Source organism: Camelus dromedarius, chromosome 10 (assembly GCF_036321535.1).
Source record: "Camelus dromedarius isolate mCamDro1 chromosome 10, mCamDro1.pat, whole genome shotgun sequence".
Lineage (NCBI taxonomy): Eukaryota > Metazoa > Chordata > Mammalia > Artiodactyla > Camelidae > Camelus > Camelus dromedarius.
The window spans coordinates 75,089,252-75,111,416 of record NC_087445.1 but is presented as its reverse complement, the minus strand read 5'-3'; the positions used below and the strand labels follow the sequence as shown (position 1 = coordinate 75,111,416).

The window sequence follows — 22,165 nt, the reverse complement described above, 5'->3', positions numbered from 1 at the left end:
GTTTAGATTTTGGTTTTAGATATTAGATAAATACTTTCATTTTTTTCTTGTAGTAGGCTTTTATTTCTCTTTAGCTGATTTACCTGCCATTTATCTTGATCATATGATGGAATCACACGGTGTTCTCGGGTCTGCCGTCTTTCATCTCACATGTTTGTGTAATTCATCCGTTTTGTGGGCACCTTTGGTATTGTTTTCATTGCTGTGAATAGATTATCATTTTACTGTTGCTGAACGTTTTTTCCAGCAGTTTTGGTCCGTGTGTCAGGAGCCGCCCTAGGCTCAGTGGTCCACTAGGAGGACTCACAAGAATTAACATATTCATGCTCATGGCTATGACAGACAGCAGCAAAGGGTATAAGCAAAATTCACACAGGGAGAAAGCGCATGGGGTGGCCTGAAGCAAACCAGCAGAAACTTCCAAGAGTGCTTTCTCAGAGGAGTCACGCAGGACACACTCAATTTTCCCAGTAGTGAGTGGTGACACCACATGTGAAATGTTACCTGCCAGGGAAGCTTAGAGACTCACTGCCTAGGACACCCTCTGCCTAGCCTAAATCCGTGACTTTCAGAAGTAAAGTGGGTGTTTGACGTAAATCATACTCTGTTTGAAGACAGTTTAGGTACAGCAAATGGTGAGACCCGCCCTGGAAGCCAGGTTCCCAGACGCCCAGGGCCAGCCTTCCAGCCTTGTAAGCAGGCCTTCCTTAGAATACCCTCAGGCCTGCTGTGTTAATTAACTCTTAGACACAGCATTTTATGAAGAATGTTACTATGATCACTCATGTGTCTCTTAGTGTTTTTGTGAGGGCATTTTTGTTGAGAATGTCCTACAGTGGATTTCAGAGTCGCAGGGTATGCGTAAGTTCAGCTTGAGTAGGTAATGCCAAGCCAGTTATGTGCAGTTATGCACCCCTGCTGGTGTGCGAAGTCACGTTGTCCCTGCCTTCGCCACATGTTTGTCTTGACCGTGGTGTTAATTTTAACCATTCTGGCGTGTGTGAGTATTGATGGCCTTTTGTGACTTTATTTTGTAATAGCCTTGTTATCAGTGAGGATGGGCGCCTTTTCGTGTATTTAGTAGATGCTTCAGTGAACTCTTCGGGGAAGCGGCTCTTGTTCATTTTCTGTTAGTTGTCTTTTTCTTGCTGATTTGTAGGGAGTTCTTTAAATATTCTGGGTATAAACCATTCTCCTACTTTGGTTTGCGTTATGACTCTCTTAGTGATGTCTTAAAAATTCTTATTTTATTCTTGTTTAGAATTTCTTATTTTTAACATAACAAATGCACCCTTTTTTTATGGTTGGTGCTCTGTGTCTCATTTAAGAAACTTCTCTGCTGTAGATCATAAATATATTATCAACATGTAAAACAGGTGTCAGCAAACTACAGCTTGCAGATCTGCCCCATATTCTGTTTTTATACTGCCCTAGAGTAAGGTTTTTACATTTTTTTAAAGGCTTTGGAAAAAAAGATGATGAATATGCAGCAGACACCATATGTGGCCTGCAGAGAAAAATCTGGCTCTTAACAGGAAGTTTGCCAACCCCTTTTCTAGAGTTCACTGCTTTGTCAACCTGGAATTGATTTTGTGCCCAAGTGAGACGTGGAGGTCATGTTTCGTTTTTTTCCTGATGGAGATGTAGTTATCCCAGTGCTGCGTACTGAAAAGATTATCCTTTTTCCATGCTCTGCACTGGCATGTTTATTGTAAATCTAGTGGCCATTGAATACAGTGGTCTTTTTCCGGGCTCCTTTTTCCTTCACTGGATTTTTTGCCTACCTTTATGCCCATATCACATGGTTTACTTACTTAGTCTGGCTTTATAATGAATTTTAATTAACGGGTCATCTTAACTTTGTTTTGCCTTAAAGAGCAGCTTAGCTGTTCTTGTTCCTTTGCATTCCCGTGTAAATTTTAAAGAAAAAAAATGTGGAACTTTGTTAAGAATTGACGTCTCTCTAATACTGAGTTTCTAATTCATGAATAAGATGTATTTCTTCAGTTATTTAGGTTTACTTTCAGTGGTGTTTTATAGTTTATGGAGAGGTTTTACAGATCATCATTGGTTAGATTTTTTAAAATGTCGTTTGTAATTATGTGACTATCTCTAAAAGATATGGATGTAAAAATTCATAATAAAATATTGCTAAAGTATTAACCATGATTCCTTAATATTAGATAGCTAGTCAGTGTTCAGATTTTCAGTTTCCTCATAAATAAAGTGTTTATTTCTTATTCAGTTAAGATCCAAATTAGGTCCACTCATTGACATTGGTTGATAATGTCTTTTTCAAGTGTAATTATTTCATTCATGTTTTTCCCCCTTTGTAATGAATTTATTGTATTTGAAGAAATTGAGTTGTTGATCCTGTGGAGTTACGGTCTATGTCTTGCTGATTGCGTCCCCCTGATGGTGTTTAGTATGTTTTTCTGTCCTCTATTTCTTGTAAATTGTTAGTTGGATCTAGAGGCTTAATCAGATTCATTTGATTTAATATTTTTGGCAGAACTATTTCATAGGTGGGGTGGGATGTTCCTTTATCAGGAGGTACTTGATCTCTGATTTCTCTTTTTTGTAATATTTATAGCTACTGATGCTTAATGCCTAGATAAGTTAATTTATTAAAGGATACAAAATGGTATTTTTATTTGATCATTTTTTCACTTACTAGCTATTCTCTATAAAGAGAAAGTTCTCTATTTTATTTGATTACTTAGTGGTATACTTTTATAAAGAAAGGTAGAATAAGGTCTTGACTCTTGACCAGTTTTCAAAATAATGAGTTAATTTACTGCAAGCACTGGTGTTGACCAGTGACCCTTTTAAAAAATTTTTCGTTATAAACACATGGACTTAAATATGCTTCCATTTCAGTCCTTTGTAATTGGCTTCTTCAGGTTGGCTCCTGAACCCTTTAGACAGGACCCTTCTAGTCTTTGAGAACTTTCTTGCCATCTCATGTAACCGATATCATTCATATTTTTTATCCCATATCTGAACTTGAAATTTTCTAAGTAGCCTTAGTATCTTTTGGTAGAAAGTGTTATTTTAGGATCAATATGGGCATGTTATATGCTATTAACAAGTAATACATGTAAATGTAAGGATACAGAAAGGTTGAAAAAAAAAGCTTGGAGAAAGATACTCATTCAAACCCAACTAAAAGAAAACTTGTTTTGCTCTGTTAATATTAGACTAAATAGACTTTAAGGCAGAAAAGTATTATTTGAGATAAAAAGGGAGTATTTCACAATGTTAAGTTCAATTAACAGAAGATATGACGAATTTGAGTGCATGTATGTGCACCTAATAAAATATATAAAGAAAAAACTAATAAAACTGCAGTATGCTTTTTACATATACGTGAGATTTTTGAACCGTTAAATCAACAGAGGTGACTATAAAAATTAAACCATAAAATGAAATACATCCACAGTACCTCCGTTATAAATAAATAAATAAACTTAATTACCTCCCCCCACCAAAAAAAAAAAAAAACAAGAAATGCAGTAACAACAAATGAGCCTAATTATATACTAACTATTAACTTTCTTTTGATTTGGCTGAATACTCTAAAATTTTCTTTCCATTTTTAAAGTTTTCAGTTTTTCTTCTCTTTCAGTTTGGAAATTATACCCCAATTTATAGCTCTTTTGCTATTAAGTATTTAGTTAAAACTTATAATGTTCATGCTTGATTTATCAGAAGTGCATAGTTTTAATAGATATTTTAATTGTCTCTGTAGATAAGGAAAAAAATCTTTAAAAAAAAAAAAAACTTTAACTCTGTTAATCCCCATCCCAATAGTATATTATTGTTGTTATGTATTTTAATTCTATATTTTAACCTGTGTAAAACATACGATTGGTCCTCTGTATGTATAGGTTCTGCATCCTTGGATTCAACCGTGGATTAAAGATATTTGGGAAAAAAATTCCAGAAAAACTTGAATTTGCTGTGCATCAGCATCGTTTACATACCACTTCTGTTGGACTTACAAGTCTGCACATAGTATTGCGTTGTGTTAGGTATTATAGGTGATCTAGAGACGTTAAAGTATGCAGGAGGGTGTGCCTGAGCCATAGGACATACTGTGCCATTTTATGTAAGACACTTGAGCATCTCAGGATTTTGGTGTCCGACGGGGGACCCAGTTCCCCACAGATACCAAGGGACGGCTATACTCAGTCGTGCCCTGTGCAGCCCTTTGTTTGTTTGTTTGTTGATTCTACCAGTTCATGTATTTGTTCTCTCCTTGTGCTTTGCATAATGTGTTGGTCATTGTCTCTGGAAGGTTATGTAAAAATAATCTTGAGGCCTAGCATGATGCTGTCTTCTTCCAGAGAGGCTTTTCCTTTGCTCTGCCAGGATTCTGGGAGCAGTAGCAATATGGGATCATCTTAATCCTGTTTAAAGGACTGAGCTTTCCTGAAGTACTCAGGTGAAGTGAAGCTGGTCTGCAGCCCATGCAAAGGCCAGTTTACTCCTGCTTCTTCCTCGGGTGTCGTCCTTCCGGTCCCAGCCTGAAGCAGGGGGGCTACCAGGTGCCCACTCTCTGCAGGCCCTGGATGCCAACATTTGTGTTTTTTTTCTGTGTGCAAGGCCATCCCAGGTATGGCTCAGACTCCTGACTGCTACTCCCTGAATAGTTCAGATGTTTCTAGGGAAAACACTGGGCTGACCCCTGTGGATTTCCTCACTGTTCTGGTTCTCAATATAGTGATTTTTCATTGTTGTATTTGTTCTCTGATGCCTTCAAATAAGTATTTCTTACACGATGCATTTAAAAAAAATTTTTTTTGACTCTGTGGTTCAGTCTACCTAGTCCCCATACTTCATGCTTTAAATTTAGTTCAACACGCTGTTGCCGGATTTAGCTGCTTGTACTAAACTTTTTAATTTTAGTGATTGGCCTGTTTTCCCAGCCCCATTTGTTTTACTACTGTCCTTTTCCCCTTGTTTGAAATATCACCAATAGGCTAAGAATTCTTATATATACTTGTATCCGTTTCTGGAATTTCTCTTGGGATTTTGAAAGTAGGGAACAAAAATGAATGTTTCTTGATTAAAACCTAAGATAAACTTCAAGGACAGGAAATTTATTAGCTACTTTTGAATATTATGGTTTCATCTGTTTTTAAGAATAATTTTGTAATACCATATAATCAGTATTTGAAGGTGTTGACTGGCTTGGACTGCCATTTTGAAGTAATACAAAGTCCACTAGTGCTGTACACTTGCTTGACTTCATACGAGTTTCATATCCTTTCAGTAGGTAATCTTAAGTAAAACAGTTCTGTTAGAATTAATGCTGGTTTCTTATTGTTTTATAGTTTATCTTGAGGAATGTGAACTAGCTAAACAGCTTCATCCAAAGGAAAATGATTTGGTGTTCTTGGTTCCCGAAAGACTAAATGAAGAGAAGAAGGATCTACAGAGAAACTTTGTGCTGGATCCCCATGAATATCACTGTGGTTATGTTCATAAATTTCGCCGCACTTCAGTCAGTAAGTAAATGATGAGCGGGCGAAGGGACATCTGTCAGAAGCTCATCTTGTAATTTCCCTCTAAGTTAGGCTTTACTGGCCACGTGTTTGCTGGACATTTACCAGTTGTATATTTACTCTGGGTTTAACAGACCTGTATTTGCTGTACATTTATTTACCAGACCTGTATTTGCTCAGTTGATTACTTGCCATTCAGGGTCCTTTTTTAGTTTTTCTGGACTCAGCTGGAAAAGGCCCAGTATTTATTGCATTAGACTTACAATTTAAAAGCTTTCTTTTGTTATGTCTTCTCCTTCTAGTAAATTCCTTCATCTGTCAGTGTGTTTGTTACAAAACAGACAATGTGCAACCTGTTTGTTAAATCACATTCCAACCTTGGTTTTGTGGCTAATTGTTTCTGAGAAGACCAAACTTACAACTCACTGTAAGGCAGCTGGAAGGGTTCGCTGTCTCCATCACTCCCATCCATTGCGTTGTGGGGGCTTCTCTCCCTAAGGTAACATAACAGAAGTTTTAGCTTGAACTTAAGGAGCACCACCTGTGCCCTACCTGGGCACATTTGTCATCTTTTCCCAAAGCCCTGCAAAATAGTAAAAATTACTCATTCCCTGCTCATTGGGAAGTCAGAGCTCAGGGATGTTAAGTAACTTATCCAGGGTCATCCTCAGTATTAAAAGATAGGTACATAATTGAAACCTGATTTTGTTTGGCTGCAAAGTCCACGTTCTTTGTTATATTCCAAGCTGCCTTTTTGACATTGCTGCTTTCTTAGTCTCTATTATATGAAGACAATATGATTTCATTATTCCTTTACCTTTTTGTGTTTTATCTTAAAAATTACAACAAAGCCCCTTAGAGCTCAGCATTGTGCTGCCTCATAACTGATGTGCCATATTTACTAACATAGGTGTGATCAGGGCGCAGGGCTTTGTGTAGAATGCGTTTAGAGGAGTAGCAAACGAGGATATGTGCCTTAATCTGTGCTTTAGACTCTTTCAAGTGGTTAATTTGCCAAATTTCTGTTTCTAAGGTAGCATCCTTCCCTGAACCCTTCTTGCATCCCACTCTCTGACGTCTCCATTTGGAGATAGATTAACCATTTCAAACCTACACCAAAAGGAATGCTTGATTTTCTGCCTGACATCTGCAGTTCCTTCAATTTTCCCATCTCAGTTAGCAGGGCTTCCAATCTTCCAGTTGCTCAGCCAAAAAACTTCAGCATCATCCACCTAATTCACCAGGAAATCGTCTTGACTCTTCCTTTGCAGTATATCCAAGATCCAGGCCCCACTTCTACTATTATGTCCTGGCGCACACTTCCACTAACTTTTGCCTGGATCCTACAGTGGCCTCTTAAGTGGTCTGTCTTTGCTTTTCCCATTGCGGTTTATTCTGTAGTCTGCAGTATGTGATTCTCTTAGTGTGTAACTTAGAGCATGTCTCTTCCCTCCACAGAATTGTCTCAGGTAGTGTTCAGAGTCCCTACTGGTCTACATAGTCCCATAAAGTGTGGCCCCACTCTACTCTGTCTTCTAGCTCGTTTCTCCCTACTTTTCCTTCCAGCCATTCTAGCCTTCTCCCTGTTCCTAAAATACTCTAGTCACATCTCTGCCTCGTGGTCTTTGCAGTTGCTGATTCTCCGCCTGTAACACACTTTCCCCAGGTCACGGCGTGGCTCACTCCCCTGTGTCAAGCATCGGCTCTGGTATTATCTTGATCAGGAAGGCCTTCCCTGACTGTCCTGCCCGCGGTAGTCCTCCCTCACATCCTGCATCCCTTTCTTGCCCCCTCTCTGCTGTCTTCATAGCACTTACATCCCCTGACACAGTCATTCATGTATCTGTCTCCCTCTGCGAAAAAATGACAGAAACATTGCCTGGCTCTTAGGAGGCATTCAGTAGATACTTGTTGAGTAAATTATTGATTTAGTATATAAAGTAACATGTTACAAAATACCAATTCTGAATAACCTGTTTAACTGGACACTGTTACTCACTGGTGACTGAAATGGCTTTTTCTCCTTCTTGGTAATAGTGCGTAATGGGAAGTCTGAGTGTTCCGTTTCCATCCAGACTCAAGATAACTTACCAGTCAGTTTAAGTGAATTCGTGAAATGTATTGTAATTAGCTCTCTAGTAACGACACAAAGGAAGTTGAAAGCCATGTCTTTGCTGAGTGGTCGGAACCAACTGGCCAGAGCCGTTCTGAATCCAAACCCCATGGACTTCTGTACAAAAGATTTACTAACTACAACATCTGAGAGAATTGTGAGTAATGATCATCTAATAACAGGAAAAGTTGGAACATTTCATGTCAGAATGTTGAAGCATCATGTTGTCTTTATCTATTACATGTTCCCTCATGTCTGCAACAAAGACATAGTCACCTTGTGTGCCCAGTGACATTGTTTAGTGCTTAGGTTTTTGATATTTCAAAGTATGTCTTTGTGTTGGGTTAGTCAGCTTTAGGAAAAAGGTAGAGTACGATAAGGAATTGAAAATATGATTGAAGAACAACATTAAAATGTTTGAGCATGCTACTTAAGTTTTTGTTTAGGTAATTACAGTTCAGGAGTAGGAGTTGATTTAGCGGAATTAATTTTGATTTTGAATGATCAATGGAAAATTGACTGGTATTGTCGCAGGTATGAAGATGAAGTTGTCATTTTGTGTGAACTCATATTTCTCATTGTAAGAGTTGTGTGTAAGATCCAGGAAGTTAACACAGAGTTAACACAGAGACAGGCACAAGGAAAGTAGTGCTTTTTGGACATCTGCTGTGTGTTAGGGTTTTCATGTGAGTTATTTCACCCAATTCTCACCCTTTTTAGGAATCCTAGACTTAATATATGACAAACACTGAAGCTCAGAGTTAGGAATTTAGAGATCTAGCTTGTGAATGAAACTGAGGTATAGACTCAGATCTGACCCAAAATCTATCTTCCTTCTACTATATCAGCTGTGTTAGTAAGAAAGAAAGTCTTGGAATGTTTTTTCTTTTACTGCGCAAGAAGAGAATTGACTAAAATGGGAAGAAACAGGAATAAATAGAAGAAAACTACGTAACAGTTTGTGATCATCTCTATAAGAATGTCAAATAAAAATACAGTTGTATTTGTAGGTGAACCGGAGCCTACAGACACTCATAATAAGTAACTTTATTTCCAGTAGTGAAAGTGGTTCTTAGATTAAAGGTCATTTTGGGGTCTGGACTGATCATAACCAGAGCTTCTGTCTGATAAAGATAAGGTGAAATTCAAACAGATGTTTTCCATTATCTCCCTCTCCTGCGCCGCTGCAGGAGGAACAACTCATTCTCACTAATGTCTTTTGTATAGATCGCCTACTTAAGAGATTTCAACGAAGACCAAAAGAAAGCAATAGAAACTGCGTATGCCATGGTGAGACACTCCCCATCGGTTGCCAAGATCTGTCTGATTCATGGACCGCCTGGCACAGGAAAATCAAAAACCATTGTCGGCCTCCTGTACCGCTTGCTAACAGAGGTAGAGTCCGTGTGAGGGCATCAGTGCTGTCACTGAATACTTCCTTTTGCTTCACTTGAATTAACTAACATTTACATGAGTACGAAAGTGCCTTTTCTCCTTCAATTTTGTGTATCTTTCTGATGTTGTGTGGAATTGTATCAGATAAAAGGGCGGCACAGGTGGAGAAGGTTATCAAATAAAAAGAGCAGAAAACGTTGTCTTGTGTGAAACTAATCCTAAGGGCTAGGATGGTGGTCTCCTGGCTTTATTGGAGGTCACGTCTAACACCAGGAAACCATCTTCATCTACATTTTGGTTGGATTGAGTGTTGAGTAAAATAAGTGGGTAGTAAGATAAGACTGAGGGAAGTTACGGTAACGTTCTATGCTAGAGTAATTTTCTAGTATCAGTTGAAGATACGGGCGCTTTTATTTACTTTTAACTATTTGTAAGGGGAACTTTGAATATACATGGAAGTAGCGGGTATAGCACTGCAGAATAGTGCTCACCAGTGTTTGTTTGTTTGTTTGTTTGTTTGGTGGCAAATTGTGGGACCAGAGGAGGGGACACTCAGATGAAAACTCCAATGCCAAGATCAAACAAAACCGTGTCCTTGTGTGCGCGCCTTCCAATGCAGCTGTTGATGAACTCATGAAAAAAATCATCCTCGAATTCAAAGAAAAATGTAAAGACAAGAAGAATCCTTTGGGTATGATACTAACATGGGCTTTTAATTTGTTTTTGCTTTTGTTTGCAGTGTTTAGCGTGGGCAGCTTTGAATGACAAAGTGCAGGCCAATTCTGGTGGCCATTTCCACTTAAGGCTATGGACCACGTGTACTCACTGATTCGCTCAGCGAACATTACTGAGCATTTATTCTGTGCCAGGCACTGCATAAGTACTGAGGTTTCGACAGTGAAACCTTCAAAGCGTCAGCCTGATGAGGAAGTGGGTGGGCAGTTAAGTGCAAGGGTGCGAGCTGCATAACAGGGGTGAAGTGTGGGCTCTCTGCAACACCTAGAGCAGCCCTTGATTCCGTCGTGTGGTGGCCAGGCGAGGCTTTACAGAGGAAATGATGTCTGCGATGAAGCTTGAGGAACGAGTTAGGAGTCAGCCATTGCACGTGGGGTGGGGGCGGGGGAGCTCTAGTAGACGTTACTATAAACAAAAAGGAGCAGAAGCAAGAGAACCTCAGTTCAGTGTAACTAGAATTAGAACAAGCTCCATGAAGGCAGAGTTTTTTTAAATTTGTCCACTGCAGTAACCCCAGTGCTTAAAACAGTGCCTGGCACTCGGCTGGGCTGAGTAGATACTTAGTGACTCAAAAGCGGGAGCAGTCGTGGCTTATGGTTGCTGAGCGCTCCTTGTGTGTCAGTCATCTCAGAGTGATCCTGTGAGCCCGGTAACAACTGCCCTCACTGTCTGCGTTTTATAGGAGGACAAACTGAAGAGTTGAGGTGGAAAACATACATAGGGATAACTTTTTTCAGTACAGTTGACAGACGGTGAAACGCATTACCACGGGTGATTTCGGGTGCTCGAGTGAAGATGTGAGAGAATTTCTGTGTACTTAACGTTAGCACTCACTCTCACGCCTCCCGATCTGAGTGGTGTGGTTGCAGCTCTGTATTAGACGATTCTTCCAAGCACGTATGTCTTGTCTTCCGTAACCATGTTCTGTTTTCCTTGAGCATACTTTAGTTAGGATTGGATTGGGCTGCAAATAATAGAGATTCCAAATAGTGGCTTAAATATGGTAGACGCTTCTTTCTTTCTTACTCAGAACCCAGAGATGGGCAGCTGAGGCATGGGACTGGTATGATGACTCTGCTTCAGAGAGTCTTCAGAGACTGGGGTCCTTTCATCTTGTTTCTCCACCACGTGTGACCTCTGTTCCTTAGTGCACCTCATGGTCAGAAATGGCTGCTCCAGCTCCAGTAATCACATGCATTGAGTATAAGTAAAAGACGAAGAAGGGGCGAAGGGACTAGCCATACTTTAAGAAAAGTTTCTAGACCCTGCCAGAAACACCTCTGCTTATTTCCTTTTGGCCAGAACTTACTCCCATGGCCACACCCACTGGTGTGAGAGGCTGGGACATGTCACCTTTCTTCTGAGGGATCACACACGTTTGTCCTTTTACTACATGTGCTTTACCTGCATATAAAATTCATTTGCTGTTGAAACTTACATTATCAACCTGCAACTTTTTTACTCACCGTGTTTGTGAGATTTATGATTTTATGTATCGCTATATATTGATATAGTCTTTCATATTAACTGCTATAAGGTATTTCATTGTATGAGTGCACAGTTTGCTCCTTATCTATTGATAGAATTTTTCTTCCTGTTTTTTGTTATTTCAAACTGTATTGCAGTGAGCATTCCTACACTTGTGCATGTTTCTCCACTGCGGGTGTGAAAACATTCACTACGCTGAATAAATGAATTGTGTGTTGCAGACAGTTAAAGGGAGCGCACTGAAGTCAGGGTTCTCACTCGTGTCTATTGTGTGTTCGTGCAGCCTTCTAGGGCAGTGCTTTTCAAACTATGGCTTGTGACCTGTTAGTGGATTGTCAGATCAGTTTAGGGACACCAGAACCAGCACAGTTAAACAAGGTAAAGTAGAACAGAAGAGAACAGAAAAGATCAGAGTCTGGGTAGTGTGAGGGGTTAGTACTGTTTTGTGAAACCTGTTTTACTGGGGAGGTGTGTGAGTGTACTGGCTTTCAATGTGAAGTGTACTTCAACTATAGTTCAAGGTCAGAAGAGTTTATAAAGACACTGGTCTGTATACCTGGAAGTGAAAATGTTGGGTTGAAGGATTTGTGCATCCTCAGTTTTCTAGATAGTGCCAAATTCTTCTTGAAAGTGGTTGTATCAAATTGCACGCCCAAGAACAGTCTTTGTGGGGGGGGGGGTGCAGTCTTCACTCCCCCCCTCTGACTGAAGGAGGGGGATAAGTGCTTCTGCAGGTGTGTGTTGACCACACGGCAAGGCCGGGACTTGGACTGGGCCAGCAAGCGTCCAGGTTGGAGTTTTTATTTTAGTTTTTTGGTTAGAAAACAGTGTCTGACAGTAAAGAGAGCTTTTTTCTTCTTTTTCAGTACTTTTAGTTGTTTTTTTTTTCGGGGGGGGGGGTAATTATGTTTGTTTGTTTGTTTATCTATTTTTAGAGGAGGCACTGGGGATTGAACCCAGGACCCTGTGCATGCCGAGCATGCGCTCTACCACTTGAGCTATACCCTCCCCCTTCAGTACTTTTATTTCCACCTCTTTTCACTACTTCCAGTGGTCCTGGGTGTCCTTTAAAAGGAAATGCCTCAGACATCTAACCGTTAAGTTTGATGTTTGTTTTTGGAGTTTGGTGTGTCCCCTTTATCGGGTTAAAGAAGTTCCCTTCTCATTAAGAGTTTTTTAATGAATTGGTATTGAATTTTATTGCATGCATTTTTTTATCCGTTGAAATGGTAATGAAGCTTGTTTTTAACCTGTTAAAGGTGATAAATTACAGTGCTTTTCTAATGTTACGATATCTTTGATTCCTAGAATAAGGTCACCTTGGTTGTGTATAATTTTTTTTTTAACACATTGCTGGATTGCTGATGTTTTATGCAGGATTTTTAAAATGAATATTCATAAATGAGGCCAGCCTGTAATTTTTCTTTGTCATATCTTTGTTTGGTTTTAGTATTGAAGTTATGCAGACTTTAAAAATGAAGTTATTCAGATATTTATTTGGAATATTTTGTATGAGACAGAATACCTGTTCTTGGAAGGGTAATTTGTTTTTAGTGTTGTTTTGTTTGGGGAGTTTTTGTTTTGGTGGGGTTTTTTTCTTTTTTTGTCTGTTTTTTTGACAGATGGCTAAGTTTCTATCTGCTGTCTAAATGTAGTTATTCTTGGTCTGTTCAAGGTTTCTAGACTTGAGTGAGTTTTGCTAATTCGTATTTTTCAAGAAGAATTTTCACTTTATCTTAGGTTTTCAAATACACTGGTATAAAGTTCATTATTCCCATTTTAAAAATCTCAGCTATTTTGGTTGAGTCACCTTTGTCATTCTCTGTATTACATGTTTAGTCTCTAAATCCACATGTGGCATGGGCCCACGGTGAGGGAGTCTAGAAGAAAATTACTTCTTTCCCAGCTAAGCCCAGGCCAAGGTCGAGCCCCGTCTTTTCCACCCCTCCACTCCTTCCAGGCCCCTTTGCTTTCTAATCCAGGTCTAATCCAGGTCCCCATTATAAAATTTCTGTATCTTTCTTGGATGGTAGCTTTGCCACTGTAGACATTTGTCAAACTATGGAACTAAAAATTTTTTAATCTGTGCATTTTATTATGTATAAATTGAAGAACAGCTAAGCACCTAGACAGTGAGCAGCCATCACCCCCTTCCCTCAGGGGAGGCCACAGCATTTCAGGGGCTTTCAGCACTGGTTTTCAGCTTTCTCTTTGTTTTTGGCCCCTAGGAATTTCTCGTACATTCTTAGGAGCTCACCCTGCAATTTAAAGGATGTCTGTTTTAATTTCTGGAGCAGTTTTAGGTGTTTATAGTGAGTGAGTTTCCAAATAATCTCATGTACCTCCTGGTAGAAACACAAGTTAGCAGTTTTGAAACTTTCAAGTAAATGTTGGCCAGAGAAGATGGCTTCAGATTTAGAAAAATGAGCTGAACTAGGAACAAAAACATGTGTAGACAACTGTATAGTAAGTCATTTATTCATTCATTTGTTCAACACATATTTATTGTACTTCTTACCTGCCAGCTGCTGGACTAGGCAGTGACCAAAACAAAACCCTGTTCGTAAGGGACTTGGATTCAGGAGAGGAGGTAGACAGTAGCAAGCATGTGATGTGTCAGGCTGGGGTACGTCTGCGTGATGACTGTAGTCTAATTCAGCGATACAGTGAGAGGTTTTTAGATTAAGTAATATTAGCTGAAATTTGCTAATCTAAAATTAAAATGTGTTTAGTAAACCAGTTAAATGATGTTGACAGTTTTGGAATTGCCATACTCCAGAATTTCCAGCATCTAATGTCCCTTAGATCCTGGAGTGGCATTATGATGTAGAGCAGAGATTCAGAAACTTGGTTCTGAGTATTCTGCAGAAAAGGATGTGATGGTCAAGATTCAGTTTTAGAAATCCACACGTATATTAATAAATAAAAGTCTTTATTTTTGAAATAACCTATGGTTAAGAAATCTGTTTTAACCCTCCATTTCCCAGATAAATTTTACTATGGAGTGTTGTATAGAACATAGTTTGAGAAACAATAGAATCTCAACTCTGCAACGTACTGTTTATGCAACCTCACTAGCTTTTATTAGGTGGAAATAAGTCCTTGCTTTATAACGTTGTTCTGAATAATATCTAAAATAATGTGTAGGAAGCCTCTAGTATAGTTTCAGGTGTCTGGTTGATTAATAGTTCATGTTAGCAGCCTTCTCTGATACTTAATATACTTGCTTAGAAATAGATATTATGTGCAGAGATTGGCAGTGTTCTTATTAATGTCTAAGTGTGACTTTTATCAACAGGAAACTGTGGAGATATAAATTTAGTACGTCTGGGTCCAGAGAAGTCTATTAATAATGAGGTCCTAAAATTCAGTTTGGACAGCCAAGTTAACCACCGAATGAGTAAGTACTGAGTCAGGTACCTGCTAATGTTACCTCTGTTTTCTTACGTGTGGTCGAAAATGGCCTGGGCATTAAAGGTAATTTGGAGACCCTAGAAACAATCTAGGAGACCCTCGAAACTAGCTTTGGAAACTAGTGTTTCTTCTCACTGTGTGTGCACGTGTGTGTGTGTTGAAATTAGCATATCATTCATCTCCCCCCCCCCTTTTGTTTTAGAAAAAGAGTTACCTTCCCATGTTCAGGAGATGCACAGAAGGAAGGAATATCTAGACCGTCAGCTGGATGAGCTTTCCCGCCGGCGTGCGTTGTGCCGAGGGGGGCGGGAAGTACAGGTATCTAAATGCTTCTTGGTCAGTGTTTTTAAATAACTCATAGATAAAGTAGTTGATGAGTATTTGATACCATTCTTTCATTGTGGAATAGCATAATTTGTGTATAAAAATGTATGCAAAAATTGTGTCTTACATCAGGAGTTACAAACTTTTCTTGAAAAGGACAAGATGGTAAGTATCTTAGACTTTGCAGGCTATGTGGAGTCTGTTTCAACCACTCAGCTCTCCTCTTGAAGCGTGAAAACAGTGATTCATAATCTGTAAACAGGGGTGTGGCTGTGTTCCGATAAAACTTTATGAAAACAGATGAGTTGAGTTTAGCCCGCAGGCTCAGTTGGCTGTTGCTTGCCTTATCTGAAAGCCATACTAATTTTGTTAGGTATCTTTCAGTTGCAAGTTAAAAACCCAATTCAACTTAAGTTGTACCAAAAGGAAATTAACTGGTTCATGTACCTGGGGAATCTGGAAGTGGATTAATTTTTCAGCATGGCTGGATCCAGAGGCTCAAATGATGTCATTTCTCCACCCCTTGATTTTTCCCGTGAGTCATCCATTTTTTCTCCTGCGTCCACCATCCCAGCTTAGAAAAACTGTCTGAAGAGGTCTCTCTCCCAGTATCCATGCATCAGTTTTAACAAAGGACTCTGATTAGTCCCTGGAGGATGCAAGCAGGTCTAATCCCTATTTTTAAGGGAATGAGTGCTGTGATTTACCAGGCCTGTATTAAATGCCTATTCCTGTGGCCAGAGGAATGACTGGGGAGCAATTGATAACCTCATTTGACCTCCTAGATGAGTGGAGGGTTGGATGCTAAGCAGACAGACAGAGCATACCTGCAGTACATGGGACAGAACTGAATCTTTACAGAGTGTTAAGAATGTGTCAACAAAAGGTTCATGCTGTACAGTGCAGGGAACTGTATTCAATATCTTGTAGTACCTTATGGTGAAAAAGAATATGAAAATCAATATGTTTGTGTGAGGTGATACCTCATTGTAGTTTTGATTTGCATTTCTCTTAATTAGCGATACTGAGCATCTTATGTGCCTATTGGCCTTCTGTATGTCTTCATTGGAGAAATGTCTGTTTAGGTCTTCTGCCTAGTTTTTGATTGGGTTGTTTGTGGGGGTTTTTTGTTGTTGTTGTTACTGAGTTGTATTCACAGGTCTTGAAGGAAGTACAAGGCATGCCTTATGACAGGGAGGCCAGACAGAGTGCGGACAGAGAGAGGCAGGACCTGGGCGCACGCCTTTGTTAGAGCCCATGGGTGGAGTGCTTTAGGGTTCCCGGGCTGAGGCTGGATTGGTCAGCTTTAACCAAAAGAGCAGGAGTTTGGTGAGCTGCTTGGAGGGCCTTATCTAAGGAAGGTCTTTTCTAAGGGGCATGTAAGGGGAAGGCGTGAAAGGCAGGGGAGACTAGATCACAAGAGCATGCATTTGCTTGTGACTCTGCGTGCTGCTGTCTGGGGCCTAACTGAGCTTGAAGAGGCTGGCGTCATTTTAAGGTCTCCGCAGGCCGCTCGTCCAGAGTGGCTGCCAGGGCAGCGACAGCATGGAGCGGCTTGGCTGAGCGCTGACGTGCGGCAGCACAGGAGCGTCGCATCAGGACTTCACTGGTACAGAGAGAGGCACCGGCTGAGTAAGCTTTTCGTTAATAAAGTATAGGCACACCCTTTAGAAATGCGAGGCAGTCTGTTGGAAAGCATTTTAAAATGCTTAGTTTGATTCTAATGATGGCATTCTGATTTTTTCCAGAGGCAAGAATTAGATGAAAAAATTGTCGAAGTTTCAAAAGAAAGGCAGGAACTTGCTTCTAAAATTAAAGAGGTAAGTAGTTAACCTGTAACATTTTCCATGTTCTTCTTTTCTTTTTCTTTCTTTCCTTTTTTTTTTTTAATTATGAACTGGTTCAGACAACCTATGGTCTTTTCTCAATTACATTTTAAAATTTTTTATTATGAAAAATTTCAAACATATACAAAAGTGGAGAAAATGGTGTAATTACAGATATGTTTAAACAGGTTTTTTTTTAAGCCTGATAGTGAATTCTTATTACTGCCTGAGATTTCTAAGAAAGAGGTGATTATAAAATTTTCCTTTTCTAGGTCTGGCTGAATGTTTCTAAAACTCCTGTCTACTGAACTGCTCTGCTTCTCCCCTCCCCGCACAATTGTGTTATTTATCTTCAGATTAATAATTAATGAAACTAGGTTTGTAGGTTTTCTCTGTTAAAAAGAAAAAGAAAACACTTGTCTGAATTCAAGTAGGATTTGGCACAAGAAAATACAAGTACCTTGCTCTCAATTTTTGGGTGAAATCATGAACTCTTTTTTTCTTGTTTTTTATCATAAGAATCCTTCTATAATATGTATAACTTTTTCCCCAGTATTCTTTGGATATAAAAATGTCAACTGAGATTTAGAGTGGTGATGCTAGGATGAGCCAGGTGTATACCCTCACCACCAGAATGCAGCCCTAATAAAATGAATCCAGAGTCAGGGAGAGGGGTTGATATCCACTGGTAATGGTATTTGTATTTTTGCCCTGAGATTTTTTCTCTTGAGCACATTATTAGCCTTCTCTGTGTGGCTGAATAAACGTAGTTAAATTTAATGCATATTTTCATTAGCAGTTTGTTTATTTAAATTAAAAATTACATGGGAAGCTTTTTATTGAAATTTTAAACTGAGCCCAAAATTAATTTTCCTAAATTCAAGCACAGTGTCCGTGTCTACAGGTATTGTGAGTTTTGCTGCTCACCACATTGTTCTGTGGGCCATTCAGTTAGTTGTCCTTGGCAGTTTCACTCATTAGATGGCTGACGGGGAGTACGTGACAGTGCTTCAGCGTGTCAGCACTGGAAGACTGCAGGCACCACCCTCTTCCTAAAGCTCACGTACAGCCTCGGAGTCCGTGGTTGAATATCTCATGTGTTCAGGGATATTTCACTGCTACTTTTCAGGAGCAGGAATAGGCAAACCAGATCTCTGATGAGAAAACTAGTTTATTAATTTGAACACTAAACGGTATACATTGTGAGGTGTCATTCACGCTGTCAGTCTCCATCACAGTTTATGCTACTACATGTGTAGACCAGGGTGGTTTTTCTTACTGTGGGAGTAGAATGCTCATCAGTTTCACAGGCATTTTTGTTAGTACTAGCCTTATTTAAAAAAAAAGAACATTGTTACGTACTTAAAAACTCAGGAAAAGGTGTGTTGAAGCTTAGTTCTGATCCTGGTTTCATGCAGGTGAGTGCTTCATAACTCAGTAGAATTATTTAATCTCATTCTGATACCTTCCCACATAAGAATTGTAATCTACTTTGACCAAATTAAATCTTGAATGAATTTTTCTAAATGTGCTTAAATCATGTTCTAAGATTAGACTCCACTGCAAAGCACAGTGTTCTTTCTGGTGACTTCTGATTATCTTGAATGCTTCTGCTGTTTTCTAGATTTGAGGTTCCCCCCAGCATTTATTAGATACAATTCTGTCACATAATAAATAGTGGGTGTTTTATAATGAAAAATAGGCCTGTTGTAGTCAAGAGTGTATATACAACTGAATGTTGATTAACTTCTATTTTGTTAGGTTCAAGGACGCCCACAGAAAACACAGAGCATCATCATTTTGGAGTCCCACATCATCTGCTGCACGCTGAGTACGAGCGGTGGTTTACTGCTCGAGTCTGCTTTTCGTGGCCAAGGGGGTGTCCCCTTCAGTTGTGTCATTGTCGATGAGGTCAGTGAGCAGTCGGCCTGGTGCTGTAAAGAGTAAGTCTTAGGCGAAGAGTGGCGGCCGGGGTGTTGACAGCGTGGTCTTTCTGCATCTGGTTTTCCCTGCCGTTGCATGCGTATCCTCTTACGTTGAAATACGCTTCTGCTGACCCGCCACGGTAAAAACTGCTTTTCCAGCATTAGGATTATGGACTCAAGGTGTCCCTCCCAAGGATTATCATGCTCCTGCTTGAAATATCTCTGGTTACCTTTTTAGGCATTTTTTTTCTTTTGATTAAAGACAGATTAATTTAGGGAGATACATACTGCATAAAGTGTAGGCTTTTCAAAGGGCAAGAAGAAGGCAAGGAAAGAGGCGTGGAAGTTGGGTGCTCAGATTAAAGTAAAAGTGGGTGCACAGTCCTGAGACAGAGTGTGGGCCATCTCTGAAGAGGAGGGAGCGAAAAAGGCTTGAAGCATTTTTAATATAACTTTGGACAGCTCTGAGCCACCATATTTTCATCCTTTATTCCTAGTTTATTCACTGAGCAAACATGTACTGGTTATTTACTGTTTGCCAGAACATAGGGCCCAGAAGACAAAAGAGACGGAAAATGAGGTACAGAGAACCAACCCACCCAGGAGATCTAAGCTCCAGGATTCACCAAAATGAAGGAACAGCAAAGGTGGAAGTGATGAAATAATTGAAGGAAATGTCATTGAACTGAGAAGAAGCTTGAGTCTTACAGTTGAAGAGGCCTAGAGAGGAGCAAGGAAGAAGGCAGGGGGTGGGGGCTGGGACACACACAGACACGCACTCCCCTCAGGCACGTGCCCGCCCAGCAGGAGGAAGGAGTGCAGACCTGGGACGCTGCTGCGAGGCCTGCTGGCTTAGGGCTGGTTCCCAAGTGGTAGTGGCACCCGAGTGGTGGCTGACTCCAGAACGTAGGTGTGAATTTTTTTCAGTGTTTAGAATATTTTTGTTGTTTGTTTTACTTTCTAACTAAAGAAAATCCTTATTTTTGATATTTGGTGCAGAAGGAGAACGTGTGGCACTTTTCCTGAATGATTAGAATTCTTATGTATTAGACTCTACATGGATAAATAAATAGCAGATAATTAAGAATATGCCTCCATCCTATACTTTGTTACCCAGGCTGGGCAGTCTTGTGAAGTTGAAACGCTTACTCCGCTCATCCATCGTTGCAACAAGCTTATCCTTGTAGGAGATCCTAAACAGCTCCCTCCCACAGTCATCTCTATGGTAAGTTTTTTCATATTCAGATTGCTTTACTGTGGAAGGGGCTTTTTTTGGATTTTGAGAGGATAGGCGTCTTTCTTGGATCATCATCTCTCACTTGCAGGGGAAGACAGGGAATGGCTGAGAATAGAGAGCCACTGTTTGGAGCCTTAATAGTGAAAGTCTCTGGAAATGTTCCTTTGTTGATAATTGTGCTTTTGTGTGTGTGTGACAGGAGCAGAGTACGTGTTAGAGAGCAGAAGTCTAGGAAGACGGCGTTCCACACACAGTGGGCTGTTCCTTTGACAGAGGCGGCGTGCAGCTCTTCTAAGGGCTGTACCTGAATTATTTTAATAACATAAACTCCAAAACATTAATAAAAGAAAAACTTTAAAAGCAGGGAGAAGAATCTCAACTTTCTGATTTATATTTAAATATGTGCAAATTTGAGGAAAACATTGTAAAGAGAAATGATTTTTAGAATAAGATTTCCAATTTTAGAATTCTGTATCCTAGAGTGCAAGAAAGTGTGTCCCTCACTCCTCTGAAAGGGATGGGAAAGGAAGAGAGACTGTGAACTCTGCTGCTGGGGTGGTGAGCACGGAGACTGTGGTCCACTCCACTGCACTTTTTTAATCTCACTAAAGATGGCCTCTAGAAACACACGGCAGAATGAGGATTCAGATATTTTGGGTAATCTCCATAGGTCTAGACCATGGTTTTAAAATTTAATAAAACTTGAACATTTTACTAATACAGGTTGTTTGTACAAATATATAGAGTAGTGGCTGCATGAACGATCCCAGAGGACAGATCATTTTCACAGCATTTCTGTTCAGTGATGGAATGAACGCATGTTGTTTTTGTTACTGTTTTTGACTTTGGAATCACTGGAAAATGACAGTGCAGCTCTTTGCCGTCTAAGCACGCATTCGTGGCCATGAGGGCATAGCCTGGGGGCCCCTCCATCTCTGGGTGAAAACTTGTCCAGAGGGAAAGGCTGCTGCAGGTGACTCTGCTCACAGAGAATCAGGAGGGGCCAGCTCTGTACTGCCTTCCTTGAATAACACAGTGTTTAAAAAGTTTCCTGATTTGACTTCTTGAAGGGCCCAGCATGTAGTGAAAATGATTTGTTGACGGGCCTTAACTTTACTGCCTACTTGGTGATTGATTAAGAACAGCAGAAATGAGAAAAATCCATTTGGGTTTTTTTTTTTTAATTGCAAAAAATGGTACAGTTTTATTGGGGAAATTTCAGAAGAGAATTCCGAAGTTAAATTTCATGCCTTTCAAACCACCTATTTCCAGGGATAATTACAGTGAACAGTTTAGTGAGTATTTGAACAGTTTGTGGACATGTGTGTGCTCACTTTTTTTCAGTCTGTGTTTATTGAATGTCAGCATAATTCAGGCACTGTTTTAAGATCTGGGGTATGACAGTGATGAAAACAGACAAAAATCCCTGCCTTCACAAAGTTGACGTTCTGTTGGGTAACAGACAGTAAATAAGTTATTAAAAGATAGTTTGTCAGGGGGATCGGTGTAGCTCCATCATAGGGCACATGCTTAGCATGCACTAGGTATCCTGGGTTCAATCCCCAGTACCTCCATTAAATAAGTAAATAAATAATGCCTCCATGAAACAGACAAATTACCCCCCCAAAATACAATTAAAGACAGTATGCATATCAGGTATGTATACATTTGTGTATAGATAGGGTGTGACCTTGTTTAAAGGTGGCAGAATCAGTCTGTGCCAGATTGCCTTTTGTCCGATCAATGAATAGATCAGGAATATTCTTCCATGTCAGAACATAAAAATCTCCATCGTTTTGTAAGATGGACCCAGTTTTTTTCTGGAAGATGCCTTACCTCATATAAGCCGTTTTATTTTTCTCCAAGTGTGGAGAAAATGAGGTTTTGGCTAACTTGAATAGATAAACTTTCAGGAGTATAGATGAAATTGCCAAATGTCTACTAATAATATTTATTCTGTTTCGTTACACAAACCTATTTAAAATCACGTATATAAATACCATAAGAAGTAATGCCTTGTTTTCCCCACTCTGATAATTTATGAAACAAGTTTATTAAAACTTTGCACATAAATCTTTTTTTTTTTGCACATAAATCTTAAATGCTCATGTCTTCATTATCACTCATGAAGATTCCATCATCTTAGTGGGTTTTCTTGAGCATATTTTTGCTTCTAGATTATACAAGATACAGTACTT

The 22,165-nt window shown here is 39.7% G+C and overlaps 1 protein-coding gene across 7 annotated transcripts in view; it reads left to right on the top strand.

Moving 5' to 3' along the window:
• The window catches only part of SETX (senataxin), a 63,622-nt gene that overhangs the window by 29,659 nt on the left and 11,798 nt on the right, over window positions 1-22,165 (top strand). For 6 of the 7 annotated variants that reach the window (XM_031450767.2, XM_031450763.2, XM_031450766.2 and 3 more), the window contains 9 exons: window positions 5,340-5,513; window positions 7,548-7,780; window positions 8,851-9,018; window positions 9,559-9,709; window positions 14,540-14,641; window positions 14,858-14,973; window positions 16,728-16,799; window positions 18,567-18,716; window positions 19,848-19,955. In XM_031450767.2, coding sequence (XP_031306627.2) covers window positions 5,340-5,513; window positions 7,548-7,780; window positions 8,851-9,018; window positions 9,559-9,709; window positions 14,540-14,641; window positions 14,858-14,973; window positions 16,728-16,799; window positions 18,567-18,716; window positions 19,848-19,955 — 1,274 coding nt within the window. Of the gene's footprint in view, window positions 1-5,339; window positions 5,514-7,547; window positions 7,781-8,850; window positions 9,019-9,558; window positions 9,710-14,539; window positions 14,642-14,857; window positions 14,974-16,727; window positions 16,800-18,566; window positions 18,749-19,847; window positions 19,956-22,165 lie in introns of all 7 variants that reach the window. The other variant, XM_064490640.1, reaches the window with a different exon arrangement.